The sequence below is a fragment of the Pongo pygmaeus genome, chromosome 10 (genome assembly GCF_028885625.2).
Source record: "Pongo pygmaeus isolate AG05252 chromosome 10, NHGRI_mPonPyg2-v2.0_pri, whole genome shotgun sequence".
In the NCBI taxonomy this organism is placed as follows: domain Eukaryota; kingdom Metazoa; phylum Chordata; class Mammalia; order Primates; family Hominidae; genus Pongo; species Pongo pygmaeus.
In genome coordinates, this window is record NC_072383.2 from 46,740,692 (window position 1) to 46,754,856 (window position 14,165).

Below are 14,165 nucleotides of genomic sequence, written 5' to 3' on the forward strand. Positions count from 1 at the left end.
CCTTCTTGGGCTTTTAAAAATTTATATTCGGCCGGGCGCGGTGGCTCACGCCTGTAATCCCAGCACTTTGGGAGGCCGAGACGGGCGGATCACGAGGTCAGGAGATCGAGACCGTCCTGGCTAACACAGTGAAACCCCGTCTCTACTAAAAATACAAAAAATTAGCTGGGCGTGGTTGCAGGCGCCTGTAGTCCCAGCTACTTGGGAGGCTGAGGCAGGAGAATGGCCTGAACCCGGGAGGCGGAGCTTGCAGTGAGCCGAGATTGCGCCACTGCAGTCTGGCCTGGGCGATAGAGCGAGACTCCGTCTTAAAAAAAAAAAAAAAAAAAAAAAAAAAAATTATATTCATTGGCCGGGCACGGTGGCTCATCCCTGTAATCCCAGCACTTCGGGAGGCCGAGGCAGGCAGATCACCTGAGGTCAGGAATTCAAGACCAGCCTGGCCAATGTGGTGAAACCCTGTCTCTAATAAAAAGACAAAAAAATTAGCCGGGGCGTGGTGGCGGGTGCCTGTAATCCCAGCTACTCCGGAGGCTGAGGCAGGAGAATCACTTGAACCCGGGAGTTGGAGGATGCAGTGAGCCAAGATCGCACCACTGCACTCCAGGCTGGATGTCAGAGTTAGAGTTCATCTCCAAAAAAAAGAAGAAGAAAAAAAAGTTATACTTATTTTCTGAATAAATGGCCTATTCTGTAGCAGCTCTGGAGTATGGCTGAGCAGACATGTCAAGACCTGGGATGCACTGCCCCTCATCTTCCAACTTGGACGCACATCTCTAAGTTTACAGGTCCAAGGCCGGGCGCGGTGGTTCACGCCTGTAATCCCAGCCCTTTGGGAGGCCGAGACGGGCGGATCACGAGGTCAGGAGATTGAGACCATCCTGGCTAACACGGTGAAACCCCGTCTCTACTAAAAATACAAAAAATTAACCGGGCGCGGTGGCGGGCGCCTGTAGTCCCAGCTACTTGGGAGGCTGAGGCAGGAGAATGGCGTGAACCCGGGAGGCGGCGCTTGCAGTGAGCCGAGATTGCGCCACTGCACTCCAGCCTGGGCAATAGAATGAGACTCCATCTCAAAAAAAAAAAAAAAAAAAGTTTACAGGTCCTTCCAGACTCCAAAGCCCTACCTGCTACCCCTTCTGAGAAAGGCAGAATGGAAATCCACAGTGTAAAAGGGAAAATAGTCCCAGAAGATTAAGGGGTCCTGATTAGTGACAGAACAAGAGGCTGACCAAATGTCTCTGTTCCCAAGGCCCCTCCCCTGAGACTTGACAAAGAAGCCTGGGCCCTGAAACAGAGTGAGTGTTCCAAAACCTTAGGGCTTAAAGTTTACACTGAGTAGAACAATTAAGAATCTGGCTGGGCTAGGCGCAGTGGCTCACGCCTGTAATCCCAGTACTTCGGATTGCCGAGGCGCATGGATCGCCGAGGCGCATGGATCACGAGGTTAGGAAATCAAGACCATCCTGGCTAACATGGTGAAACCTCGTCTCTACTAAAAATACAAAAAATTAGCCGGGTGTGGTGGCGGGTGCCTGTAGTCCCAGCTACTCGGGAGGCTGAGGCAGGAGAATTGCGTGAGCCCGGGAGGCGGAGCTTGCAGTGAGCCGAGATTGCGCCACTGCACTGTAGCCTGGGCGACAGAGTGAGACTCCGTCTCAAAAAAAAAAAAAAAAAAAAAAAAAGAATCTGGCTGGTTGGGCGGGGTGTCTCGTGCCTGTAATCCCAGCACTTTGGGAGGCCAAGGCTGGTGGATCACAAGGTCAGGAGATTGAGACTATCTTGGCTAACACGGTGAAAACCCGTCTCTACTAAAAATACAAAAAACTAGCCAGGCGTAGTGGCGGCCAGCTGTAGTCCCAGCTACTCGGGAGGCTGAGGCAGGAGAATGACTTGAACCCGTGAGGGAGAGCTTGCAGTGAGCCGAGATGCTGCCACTGCACTCCAGCCTAGGTGACAGAGTGAGACTCCGTCTCAAAAAAAAAAAAAGAAAAAGAAAAAGAATCTGGCCTAAGAGAGAAATTACCATTATTTATTTTTGGTTCCCTAGAAGCATTTTTTTTTTTTTTTTTTTTTTTTTTTTGAGACAAAGCCTCACTCTGTCGCCCAGGTTAGAGTGCAGTGGTGCAATCTCGGCTCACTGCAAGCTCCGCCTCCTGGGTTCACGCCATTCTCCTGCCTCAGCCTCCCAAGTAGCTGGAACTAAAGGCACCCGCCACCAGGCCCGGCTAATTTTTTGTATTTTTAGTGGAGACGGGGTTTCACCATGTTAGCCAGGATGGTCTCCATCTCCTGACCTCGTGATTCGCCTGCCTCGGCCTCCCAAAGTGCTGGGATTACAGGCGTGAGCCACCGTGCCTGGCCTCCCTAGAAGCATTCTGTGGGCATTACCAGGCACTGTACTTGCTGCCCGGGCAGAGGTATAGATAAGACGACTGCAGTGCCATTTCATTCTAGCCATCCCCTCCCCCATGGCCCACACATAATATATCATTTAACCCAAGGCATTAACTTATAATTATTAGTATTCATCTTGGCCTGGTGTGGTGGCTCACCCTTGTAATCCCAGCAGTTTGGGAAGCCAAGGAGGGAGGATCACTTGAGGTCAGGAGTTTGAGACCAGCCTGGCCAACATGGCAAAACCCCGTCTCTACTAAAAATACAAAAATTAGCTGGGCATGGTGGTGCAATCCTGTAATCCCAGCTACTCGGGAGGCTGACGCAGGAGAATCCCTTGAACCCAGGAGGCAGAGGTTGCAGTGAGCCGAGACTGAGCCACTGCGCTCCAGCCTGGGCAATAGAGCGAGACTCCATCTCGATAAAAAAAAAAATAGTAGTCATCTTGATGTATAAAACAATTTTTTAATTTTTTTTTCCTTTGAGATGGAGTTCGCTCTTATCACCAAGGCTGGAGTGCAATGGCATGATCTCGGCTCACTGCAAGCTCTGCCTCCCAGGTTCAAGCAATTCTCCTGTCTCAGCCTCCCAAGTAGCTGGGATTACAGGTACCCACAACCACGCCCAGCTAATTTTTGTATTTTTAGTAGAGATGGGTTTTCACCATGTTGGCCTGGTTGGTCTCGAACTCCTGACCTCAGGTGATCCACCCATCTTGGCCTCCCAAAGTGCTGGGATTACAGGAGTGAACTACCGTGCCCAGCTTAAAATGTTTTATTGTATATTTTTGAGAGTTTCACTCTGTCACCCAGGCTGGGGTGCAGTGGCATAATCTCAGCGTGAGCCACCACGCCCGGCCACTAATTTTGTATTTTTAATAGAGTTGGGGTTTCGCCATGTTGGCCTGGCTGGTCTCAATCTCCTGACCTCAGGTGATCCACCTACTTTGGGCTCTCAAAGTGATAGGATTACAGGTGTGAGCTGACGTGCCCGGGCCTCTCAGTTCTTTAAAGGTGTCTGCAGCTCGGCACACCCAGCGACTCATGCCTGTAATCCCAGCACTTTGGGAGGCCAAGGCGGGAAGATCACGAGGTCAGGAGTTCGAGACCAGCCTGGCCAACATGGTGAAACCCCATCTCTACTAAAAATATAAAAATTAGCCAGGCGTGGTGGCAGGTGCCTGTAATCCCAGCTACTCGGGAGGCTGAGGCAGGAGAATCACTTGAACCCGGGAGGCGGAGGTTGCAGTGAGCCAAGACCGCACCACTGCACTCCAGCCTGGGAGACAGAGTGAGACTCCGTCTCTAAATAAATAAATAATAAAATAAAAAATAAATAAAGATGTCTGCTTTCCCTTGGAGCCTGCGATGGCTACATTTCAGTTGCTATGCTAGGCCTGTAGGCTCCCCACCAAAGCTTTTTCTCTGAATTGTTCATGCCAAATCAGATTATCTTTGGAGCTGAGAGTTGCAGTCATCCCTTAGTATCCCTGGAGGACACCAAAATCCATGAATGCTCAAGTTCCTTATATAGAGAACTCTGGTGTTTGCATGTAACCTGCACACATCTTCCTGTATACTTTAAGTCATTTCCAAATTACTTATAATACCTAATACAATGTGAATGCTATGTAAATAATTGTTATACTGTATCATTTAGTGAATAAAGGGGACAAGTACATGTTCAGTTCAGACACAACTATCCATTTTTCCAAATACATATTTTGAGATAGGGTTTTTCTCTGGCGCCCAGACAGGAATGCAGCAACACAATTACACTGGCTAATCTGTTTTTGTTTTATTTTTGTAATGACAGAGTCTCCCTAGGTTGCCTAGGCTGGTCTCAAACTCCTGGGCTCAAGTGATCCTCCCGCCTTGACCAAAGTGCTGGTATTATAGGCATGAACCACTATGGCTTCCAAGTATTTTCAATCCAGTTAGTCAAATCTAGATATGGAACCCACAGATAGGGAGGGCTGACAACATTTTGTAAATTTATGGGATTTATGGGCTAAAAAAAAAAAAAACTGGGGAAATTGTAGACTTCCCTACTTTTTTTTTTTTGAGATGAAGTTTTGCTCTTGTTGCCCAGGCTGGAGTGCAATGGCACAATCTCTGCTCACTGCAACCTCCACCTGCCAGGTTCAAGCAATTCTGCCTCAGCCTCCTGAGTAGCTGGGATTACAGGCATGCACCACCACGTCCGGCTAATTTTGTATTTTTAGTAGAGATGGAGTTTCTCCATGTTGGCCAGGCTGGTCTCAAACTCCTGACCTCGAGTGATCCACCCAAAGGGTGGCTCAAGTGAGCCTCCCAAAGCGTTGGGATTACAGGCATGAGCCACTGCGCCTGGCCTCTTTTTAAAAAATGCCTCATGTATTCTTTCAGTCTTGAACCAAGAAGACATCAAGGTCTTCAGCTTCCATAATTTTCCTGTGCTTTCTGGATTTGAAATCTACATTTTCTCCTAGGTTAAATCCTCTATTTACATTCTCTGTGCCTACAAGTCTGTTACATGTAGCCAAAATACTTCAAAGGATGTAAACCATGCCAAATACTATAAACTTTTATCCTCACCTTTACAAATGTTGCCACTTTATCCTCATGTAATGCAGTCCTCTCCCACCAATGCATATGGCTTATTGTTTAGCCTTCTTTCCTAGCATGACTTTTATTGACCACCAGGAGTTCTGGTCCTACTTTTTCCTATCACAATAGAGCTGGAAATAGCCTTTACCTCACCACCCTCAAATATTCCTACAGTCAGATGTTTTCCCAGGTCAACTGTTTTTTCTTAAGACAGGATCTGTCACTAAGGCTGAAGTACAGTGGTACAATCACAGCTCACCACAGCCTCAATCTCGTCAGCCTCTCAAGTAGCTGGGCTTATAGGCGCACGCCACCACACCCAAATTTTTGCATTTTTTTGTAGACGGGGTTTCATCATGTCGCCCAGGCTGGTCTTGAATGCCTGGGCTCAAGTAATCTACCTGCCTCGTCCTCGTGCTGGGATTAGAGGTGTGAGCCACCATGACCAGCCAAAGATCACTTGGAAATTTCTTAATTACACTAACAAGGTTAGCAGGCCACTTTAAACAGCATCTTAGCGGATATTCAAAACTTATACTTCCTATACATTACTCACTAGTAACTACCCAGTCATACTCTGAAGAGTTTTAGATTAGCAGAATGACTTTCCCCACCCTCTATGCAAGGGTTGAGGTGGTAAATTAGTCTGAGAATCTAGGGATCCGCCTTTCTAGTTCCTTGAGCTCTCTTTTCCCTAGAGGTGCCTGCACAGTAAGTAGGATCCTTGACACCAGCATATTGCAGACTCTCTATACTCCAAGTATAGATGAATCTAAAAACCAATGCACTTTTAGAAAAAAACACAAGGAAACAAAGCTTTTGATGTTAATGACTTTACTTTGAGACATGATGGAAAAATATTATAGGTACACATGGAAAAGACATAATCACCAAGTGAAAACAATCTAACCAGAAAGCTTTAACGTCAGCTAAGCTGAAGCTGAAATTCTGGGAGCATGACATGCTGCAGGGCCAAAAGGAATGGATAATTAGTATTCCTCTCCTTCTTCCTCACCCTCTCCTTCAACAGAATCCACACCAACCTCCTCATAATCCTTCTCAAGGGCAGCCATATCTTCACGGGCCTCTGAAAACTCGCCTTCCTCCATTCCCTCACCCACGTACCAGTGAACAAAGGCACGCTTGGCATACATCAGGTCAAACTTGTGGTCCAGGCGAGCCCAGGCCTCAGCAATGGCTGTGGTGTTGCTCAGCATGCACACAGCTCTCTGTACCTTGGCCAGGTCTCCACCAGGCACCACAGTGGGAGGCTGGTAATTAATGCCAACCTTGAAGCCAGTGGGGCACCAATCTACAAACTGGATGCTGCGCTTGGTCTTGATTGTGGCAATGGCAGCATTGACATCTTTGGGAACCACATCACCACGGTACAACAGGCAGCAAGCCATGTATTTACCATGCCGAGGGTCACATTTCACCATCTGGTTGGCTGGCTCAAAGCAAGCATTGGTGATCTCTGCTACAGAAAGCTGTTCGTGGTAGGCTTTCTCAGCAGAGATGACAGGGGCATATGTGGCCAGAGGGAAGTGGATGCGGGGATAGGGCACCAGGTTGGTCTGGAATTCTGTCAGGTCAACATTCAGGGCTCCATCAAATCTCAGGGAAGCAGTGATGGAGGACACAATCTGGCTAATAAGGCGGTTAAGGTTAGTGTAGGTTGGGCGCTCGATATCGAGGTTTCTACGACAAATGTCATAGATGGCCTCATTGTCTACCATGAAGGCACAATCAGAGTGCTCCAGGGTGGTGTGGGTGGTGAGGATGGAGTTGTAGGGCTCAACTACAGCTGTGGAAACCTGGGGCGCCGGGTAAATGGAGAACTCCAGCTTGGACTTCTTGCCATAATCAACTGAGAGACGTTCCATGAGCAGGGAGGTGAACCCAGAACCAGTTCCCCCACCAAAGCTGTGGAAAACCAAGAAGCCCTGAAGACCGGTGCACTGGTCAGCCTGTAGGGGAATAAAAAAATGTAATATTTTAATGCCAGGACACATTATCTTAGAATTTCTATTTAAACTTTTTAGATTATGAACCGTATCTCATTGATGTAAGCATGAGGAATTGGCAAAACAGACATATCCACAAACTGTCCATAACCTAGGGACTATCTGATTTAGAAGTCCAATTACTAAAGCAAGCAGCCTATTCCACATTTTGGTAGGTGCCAAAGAATGAATGATGTCAGTCACTCCACCCAACTTGCACTGGAACCATCACACCGCATTAAATGCATATTTATATGTGGTGCTTACCAGCTTGCGAATTCGGTCCAACACAAGATCAATGATCTCCTTGCCAATGGTGTAGTGCCCTCGGGCATAGTTATTGGCAGCATCTTCCTTGCCTGTGATGAGTTGCTCAGGGTGGAAGAGCTGGCGGTAGGTGCCAGTGCGAACTTCATCTGGAGGAGGGAGAGAAGGACAGAGGGAATGGGTGAGTGACAAGAGAAGCCACTGGACAGACTTCCTGTCCCAGCATCCTGGGATCTCAGTTAGGTTACTGAGGTCAACTCACCAATGACTGTGGGTTCCAAGTCTACAAACACAGCCCGGGGCACATGCTTGCCAGCGCCCGTCTCACTGAAGAAGGTGTTGAAGGAGTCATCTCCTCCCCCAATGGTCTTGTCACTTGGCATCTGGCCATCGGGCTGGATGCCGTGTTCCAGGCAGTAGAGCTCCCAGCAGGCATTGCCAATCTGGACACCAGCCTGGCCAACGTGGATGGAGATGCACTCACGCTGTGGGAAGGAAAAAAAATATCACAATTTAAACCAATCTATTGATGACTGTCAAGTGGAACAAAATACTCATGCAATCTTTATTTTTTTAGAGATAAGGTCTGTCACCCAGGCTTGAGTGCAGTGATGCCATCTAGGCTCATTGCAGCCTAAACCTCCTGGGCTCCAGTCATCCCCCCACCTCAGCCTCCGGAGCAGCTGGGACCACAGGCACAGGCCACCACGCCCGGCTAATTTTTTCATTTTTTTTGTGGAGATGTTAGGCTACTCACGTAACCTGAAATCGAATTTCCTTTTTTAAAGCAACATAAGATTTACTACTCTTTTGAGAACAGCTACACTATAGTCTACGTTGCTTTTAACGAATGTTACCTTCCCATCCTAAACCGGGAAGGCCTCCTTCCAGACCAGGACAGCTCAGTCACAGCTTCCTCCTCTGGAGGACCAAGACAGGAAGGTGGGCATCCATCCAGCGCTCAGGCCCCAGAATCCCACTTTAGGTGGCCACATTTCCGGGCAGCTCCTAGCACAGGAAGCACGTGGCCAGACCAGCGCAGAAGAAATGTCTGTCCGCAGGGACAAGGGGCGGGGCTCTGCGGCACAGGATGAATGAGCAATTCCGGGAGCGCGTTCTTGCGCCCCCCAGCGGCGCTGCAGAGGCACGAAATGGCCACGTCTGCAAAGGCGCTGCCCAAGCCGCCCATCCTCCCTTGCCTCCCGGCATCGGGCTCAGCCTAACACCTCCACAGCAGTCTGAGCGCAGTAGGGGATTATCGGCGGCCCAGATCTGGGTCAAGATCCGATTTCCGTTCCCTCAAAATCCCTTACTGCCACCACCTGCTCCCCTGAATTCCTAACGCAGCAGGGAGAGACAGGTGGCCTCTACAGACTATTGTGTACGAACTGTCCTAATACAACTGGTGTAGAGCGGTACATTGACAGGGAGCTCTTCCCCAGTCCTCTTATTGCTTTCATCAAAAAAAGAAAACTCAGGTTAGTTAACAGGAGACACTCCCTGTAGCCCTAGTCGTGTCGCGACCCAGAGCGCATGCGCAAACCGCAGTGGCGGTTTCCCGCCCAAGAGCGGCGGGAAGGTAACGGTCGCGCGTGCGCGCTTTTGTCTCCAGCTGCTTCCCACCCCCGCTTTTCGCGCTCAAGAGGAAGTGAGGGCTGCAAGAGTCCGCGCGCGCGTCCACCCAAGGCGGGGTAAGGGCATGCGCTGGAAAGGACTGCGGGGACTCGAGGGACCGCACCCAGGACAGAGTTACGCGATAAAAGAGAGCTCCGGATACGGCGGAGGGCAGCCCGAGCCCCCCATCCCTTCCAGAGTCCGAGAAGAAATCCTGGCGCCCCTCGACCTTTGCGGGCCCCCACTATTTACACACACCGAGGTCCCATCACTCCCGCCCTGGCCTCTCGCCTCGTTTTCCGCCCTCCAAACGGACGGCTCTGAGGCCAGCCCTCCCCGGCTGTATACAAGGCCCCCGCGCCCCGCCGGCTCGCTTTTCCCTGCTTCCTTGAAAGCAGCCGGGAGCCGCGCGGCTTACTCACCATAGTGGCTAGGGATTAGGAGGCAAAGGCGATAGGAGGAGACACCGGGTCCCGGTTACCGTCCCCGACAAGCTAAGAGTCGAGGTAAGTAACGCACTGGGGCGAGGCCGGCGCTGGAGCCTCTTAAGTAGCGGCTGCGGAGGGGCGGGCGGGCACAGGCGGTGCCGCGGCCGCTGGCCCCTCCTCCGGGCCCGCGCGCCCACTCCGCGCCCGGCCTGGCCGCCGCAGAGGCGGGCTCCGAGCCCCGAGCCCCCTCCCCTCGCGCGGCCGCGGGGTGGGGTCTGCCGCGCCTGCGGGCCGCGCGCGCCAGTACTGCAGTGCGCGGCGCATGGCTGCGAGGGCCTGGCGAGGGGCGGGCGCGAGTCGGAAAGACACCGACCAGGGAATGGGCGACGAGGCTTGCCTTAATTCGGAGGAAACCCAGGACTTGAGAAAGCCATACAATTTGAAAGACGAAGCATCGTGAAATGCAGAAAGTTGTGGTTCGGATAGCTCAGCTGATTAATTTCATGTTGCCACAGTTTGTCAGTGAGTTTGGCCTTTTTATTTTCGCAGTTCCTTTAAAGGCAGTGCATTCGGTACTTACCTGATAATGTGAAAAACGCGAGCTTTAGAAAACCGAATAGGTGTACATGGTTTACTGTAATGACTTGTTCTCCAAAGTAAGAGTACCAAACGCTGGAGGCAAATAGTATTTCAGTCATTCGAAGAGTAGTGCCCAAGCATTTAACATTGAAGCTGTTAAAAGGGCAAAGTAGGCCCCAATTTTAGATCTAAGCCATCAACTTTATGGAACAGTCCTAGGGGCTTTTTGAAAAGGAGATTTAAAAACACATTGCAGAGGTGGTAGCTGAGTTGAAGAAGTGAGGAGAGACTTGGATAGGGAGGAAATAAATTGTTTGACACTGAAGGATGTTAGGCAGTAGGGATTCCTTGTGCAACTTAAGAGTTTTGTAAATAAGACGGCTTGGTCTTGTGTCAAGATACATCAATTGGTTATACCTTAGTGCTTGGAGGCCCACGTTATAGGAGTAGACTAGTTCTCCCTCCGCCCCGCCCCTGGAAAATCTATTTCAAGACCATAAACCACATTGCTAATCCTTGGAAATGCAGAAGGTGGTTAGGTTTAAAATGTGGCTTTAAAATGGTCCTAGCAGAAACGTATTGATGTTACTATTCAGAATATCTGCCCAGTATATGAGGAAGAAAAAGGTTAAACCTAAAACACTAAAAATTCATAGTTCATATTCAGTTATTAGCCTATTAAGATTTGGTACAGCCTTCATCCTTCATTTCAGACAAATAACAAATTTATATGGTTAATAAGTGTATTTTGTAAGGAGTTATATATGTGTATATCTATATATGTGTGTCTCCACCCATCTGAACCTGACCTGCAAACCAAGAGGTTCTTGTTTATTTCCGATAGTTTTGGTAGTCTTGTTAAAGGCATTTGATTCAAAATCCAAATTTGCATACATTTTTCCAACTGGATAGAGGAGGCAGGAATATATTTGAATATTGTTCTCACTTATTTTGTCCCTCTTCTTATTCTTAAAAAAAAAAAAAAAAATTAAGCCTGTCATTTTGAGCAGTGGGGGGTTGCATATCAATTTTAGTGACACTAATGTTAATAAGTTCTGATAACCCACTACCATCGGGTACCCACTCTTATTCCTAAAGTGAATCTGAAAATAATTAGCTTGCTTTAACGGGAAGAATGAATGTTAGGGAACCACCCTGCTGAACTCCATTTTGCTGTCGGCTCTGAATAAAGCTATTTTATCCAGAAAAGCTATCTCTGGGCAAATACTTTGAATAGTTCAGTAACCGTAATAGGTTTCTGCTAGAACCATTTTGAAGCCACCCTTTAACCCTAACCACCTTATGTATTTCTAAGGATTGGCGATGTAGTTTATGGTTTTGGGATAGATTTTTCTGGGGGAGGGGAGAACCTCCCTTCTAGCTCTCTGCAGATTATCAGAGCTGCCACTGCAGGGATTTGCTCCCGTGGGCCTATATGTCTCCCCAGATACCTTCCTAAAACTATTAGCTTTTATCTGTCTGTGTATTCCCCTGTTGTGAATGAGGAAGTATTTGAGGGCTTTTTTTTTAGGTTCTTGATAATAAATACCTCAGGTTTCACAGAGTAATCAAACTAAAAGAGAACTTCTTTTTTATTTCATTTTATTTTTTTGACTGAAACTCCATCTCCAAAAAAAAAAGGGAGTATATTGTTATGCGATATTGGGACATCTGAACATTTTGTTGTCATAGGAGTTTGTCCTTGCCGGCATTATTAAACTGCTTCCTTAGCTGTAAACATCTTATGACCGTGGGTTGTATCTGGTAAGGAATATGCTTTGCTAGTCTAAATTTGGAATTGATTTTGAAATTGTGTTACCCTAGCCCTTTTTTCTTTTTTTGAGACACAGTTTTGTTTTTGTCACCCAGGCAGGGGTGCAATGGCGTGATCTCAGCGCACTGCAACCTCTGCCTCCCGGGTTCAAGCGATTCTCCTGTCTCAGCCTCCCAAGTAGCAGAGATTACAGGCACCTGCCACAAAGCCCAGATTATTTTTGTATTTTTAGTAGAGAAGGGGTTTCACAATGTTGGCCAGACTAGTCTCGAACTTCTGACCTCAGGTAATCCGCCCGCCTCGGCCTCCCAAAGTGCTGGAATTACAGGCGTGAGCCACCGTACCTGGCCGTGTTACCCTAGCTCTTATGTTCCTGTTTCCCTAACATAATACCTCCTTTACTCTTCTCCTCTACTCCTCTAATCTTAAGGGGAGATGAAGGGTGAAGGTCATTTTTTGTAACTTCTTCCTGCTGACAGTGGACATTGATCTTTGGGACAGGATTCTCTTATAAGAATTTGCAGTTGGTGGGCCAGGTGCGGTGGCTCACGCCTGTAATCCCAGCTCTCTGGGAGGCTGAGGCAGGCGGATTATGAGGTCAGGAGATCGAGACCATCCTGGCTAACAGGGTGAAACCCCATCTCTACTAAAAATACAAAAAATTAGCCAGGCGTGGTGGTAGGCACCTGTAGTCCCAGCTACTCGGGAGGCTGAGGCAGGAGAATGGTGTGAGCCTGGGAGGCGGAGCTTGCAGTGAGCCGAGATTGCGCCGCTGCACTCCATCCCGGGCAACAGAGCGAGACTCCGTCTCAAAAAAAAAAAAAAAAAAAAGAATTTGCAGTTGGTTTCTAGGGAGCCAGGGGAGGTCCATGTTTGCATGATGTTCTGTCTGATGATTTTTTTTTTTTTTTTTTTTGAGAGAGAGTGTTTTGCTCTTGTTGCCCAGGCTGGAGTGCAATGGCACAATTTTGACTCACTGCAACCTCTGCCTCCCAAGTTCAAGCGATTCTTCTGCCTCAGCCTCCCGAGTAGCTGGGATTACAGACATGCGCCACCACACCCAGCTAATTTTGTATTTTTAGTAGAGACGGGCTTTCTCCGTGTTGGTCAGGCTGGTCTCCAACTCCTGACCTCGGGTGATCCGCCCACCTTGGGCTCCCAAAGGGCTGGGATTACAGGTGTGAGCCACCATACCCAGCCGATTCTTTTTTTTTTTTTTTTTTGAGACGGAGTCTCGCTCTGTCACCAGGCTGGAGTGCAGTGGCACAATCTCAGCTCATTGCAACCTCTGCCTCCCGAGTTCAAGCAATTCTCCTGCCTCAGCCTCCCGAGCAGCTGGGACTGTAGGCATGTGCCACCATGCCCAGCTAATTTTGGTATTTTTAGTAGAGACGGGGTTTCACCGTGTTGGCCAAGATGATCTCGTTCTCTTGACCTTGTGATCTCCACACCTGGCGATGTTCTGATGATTCAATGGGCATAGCCTTGCCCAGTATTGGAGGAGTAAAAATCTTTGGATGCCTGATCTGAGGGGCCTAAAGGCAAGATGTCTTTATTTCCTAGGTCAGAAGATGGTATGGATGGAAGCCTTGTGTCAGCATGTTCTTTACGTTGGATTGTTGTAATCTAGTAGACACAAACTTCAAGAGGTTAAACAAGCAAGGGCAAAAGATTAGTAATAACAAGATAGTGATCAAAGGTCGTAGGAAGAGGAAAAACCAGTTGATACTCAGAGGGTGCTTTTTTTTTCCTTTTTCTGTTTTTTTTTTTTTTCCAGATGGGGTCTTGCTATGTTGGCCAGGCTTTTCTGAACTCCTGGCCTCAAGCGATTCTCTTGCCTTGGCCTCCCAAAGTGCTGAGGTTACAGGCCTGAACTGCGGAGCCTTGTCTAAACTCTACTTTTATACTTTTTTTTTTTTCTTTTTTTGAGACTGTCTTGCTCTGTAGCCTAGGTTGGAGATGGAGAGCAGTGGTATGATCACGGCTCATTGCAGCCTTGACCTCCTGGCTGAAGCAATCCTCCTACCTCAGCCTCCCAAGTAGCTGGGACTACAGGTGCCCAGCAAATTTTTGTATTTTTGTAGAGGACAGCCATGTTTCCCATGTTGATCTCAACCTCTCCTTGCAGGCATTATTAAGCTGCTTCCTGCCGGGCGTGGTGGCTCATACCTGTAATCCCAGCACTTTGGAGGCCAAGGCAGGTGGATCACTTGAGGTCAGGAGTTCAAGACCAGCCTGGCTAACATGGTGAAACCCTGTCTCTACTAAAAATACAGTAATTAGTCGATGTGGTGGCGGGCTTCTGTAATCCCAGCTACTTGGGAGGCTGAGGCAGGAGAATCAATTGAGCCCTGGAGGCAGAGGTTGCCGTGAGCCGAGATAGCGCCATTGCACTCCAGCCTGGGCGACAAAAGTGAAACTCCGTCTCAAAAAAAAAAAAAGCTGCTTCCTTACCTATGAACATCTTATGACCATGGATCATGACTGGCAAGAAATGTACCTTGCTAGTTTT

The 14,165-nt window shown here is 48.5% G+C and overlaps 1 protein-coding gene across 1 annotated transcript; it reads right to left on the bottom strand.

The window, feature by feature from the left end:
* Positions 1-5,802: 5,802 nt before the first annotated feature.
* LOC129009401 (tubulin alpha-1B chain) lies at positions 5,803-9,515 on the bottom strand. Its single transcript, XM_054442244.2, has 4 exons — positions 9,295-9,515; positions 7,521-7,743; positions 7,259-7,407; positions 5,803-6,955 (listed from the first exon to the last, which is right to left on the bottom strand). The coding sequence occupies exons 1-4, from the start codon at positions 9,295-9,297 to the stop codon at positions 5,975-5,977; spliced, it is 1,356 nt and encodes a 451-aa protein (XP_054298219.1). The 5' UTR covers positions 9,298-9,515; the 3' UTR covers positions 5,803-5,974.
* Positions 9,516-14,165: the final 4,650 nt, after the last annotated feature.

Bases quoted from the DNA above. Each gene is read 5' to 3' on its own strand.
- LOC129009401 (XM_054442244.2), bottom strand. The intron at 7,408-7,520 runs GTGAGTTGACCT...TCCCTCCTCCAG, and splicing joins CTTGGAACCCACAGTCATTG to ATGAAGTTCGCACTGGCACC. The intron at 6,956-7,258 runs GTAAGCACCACA...ATTCCCCTACAG, and splicing joins TGGACCGAATTCGCAAGCTG to GCTGACCAGTGCACCGGTCT.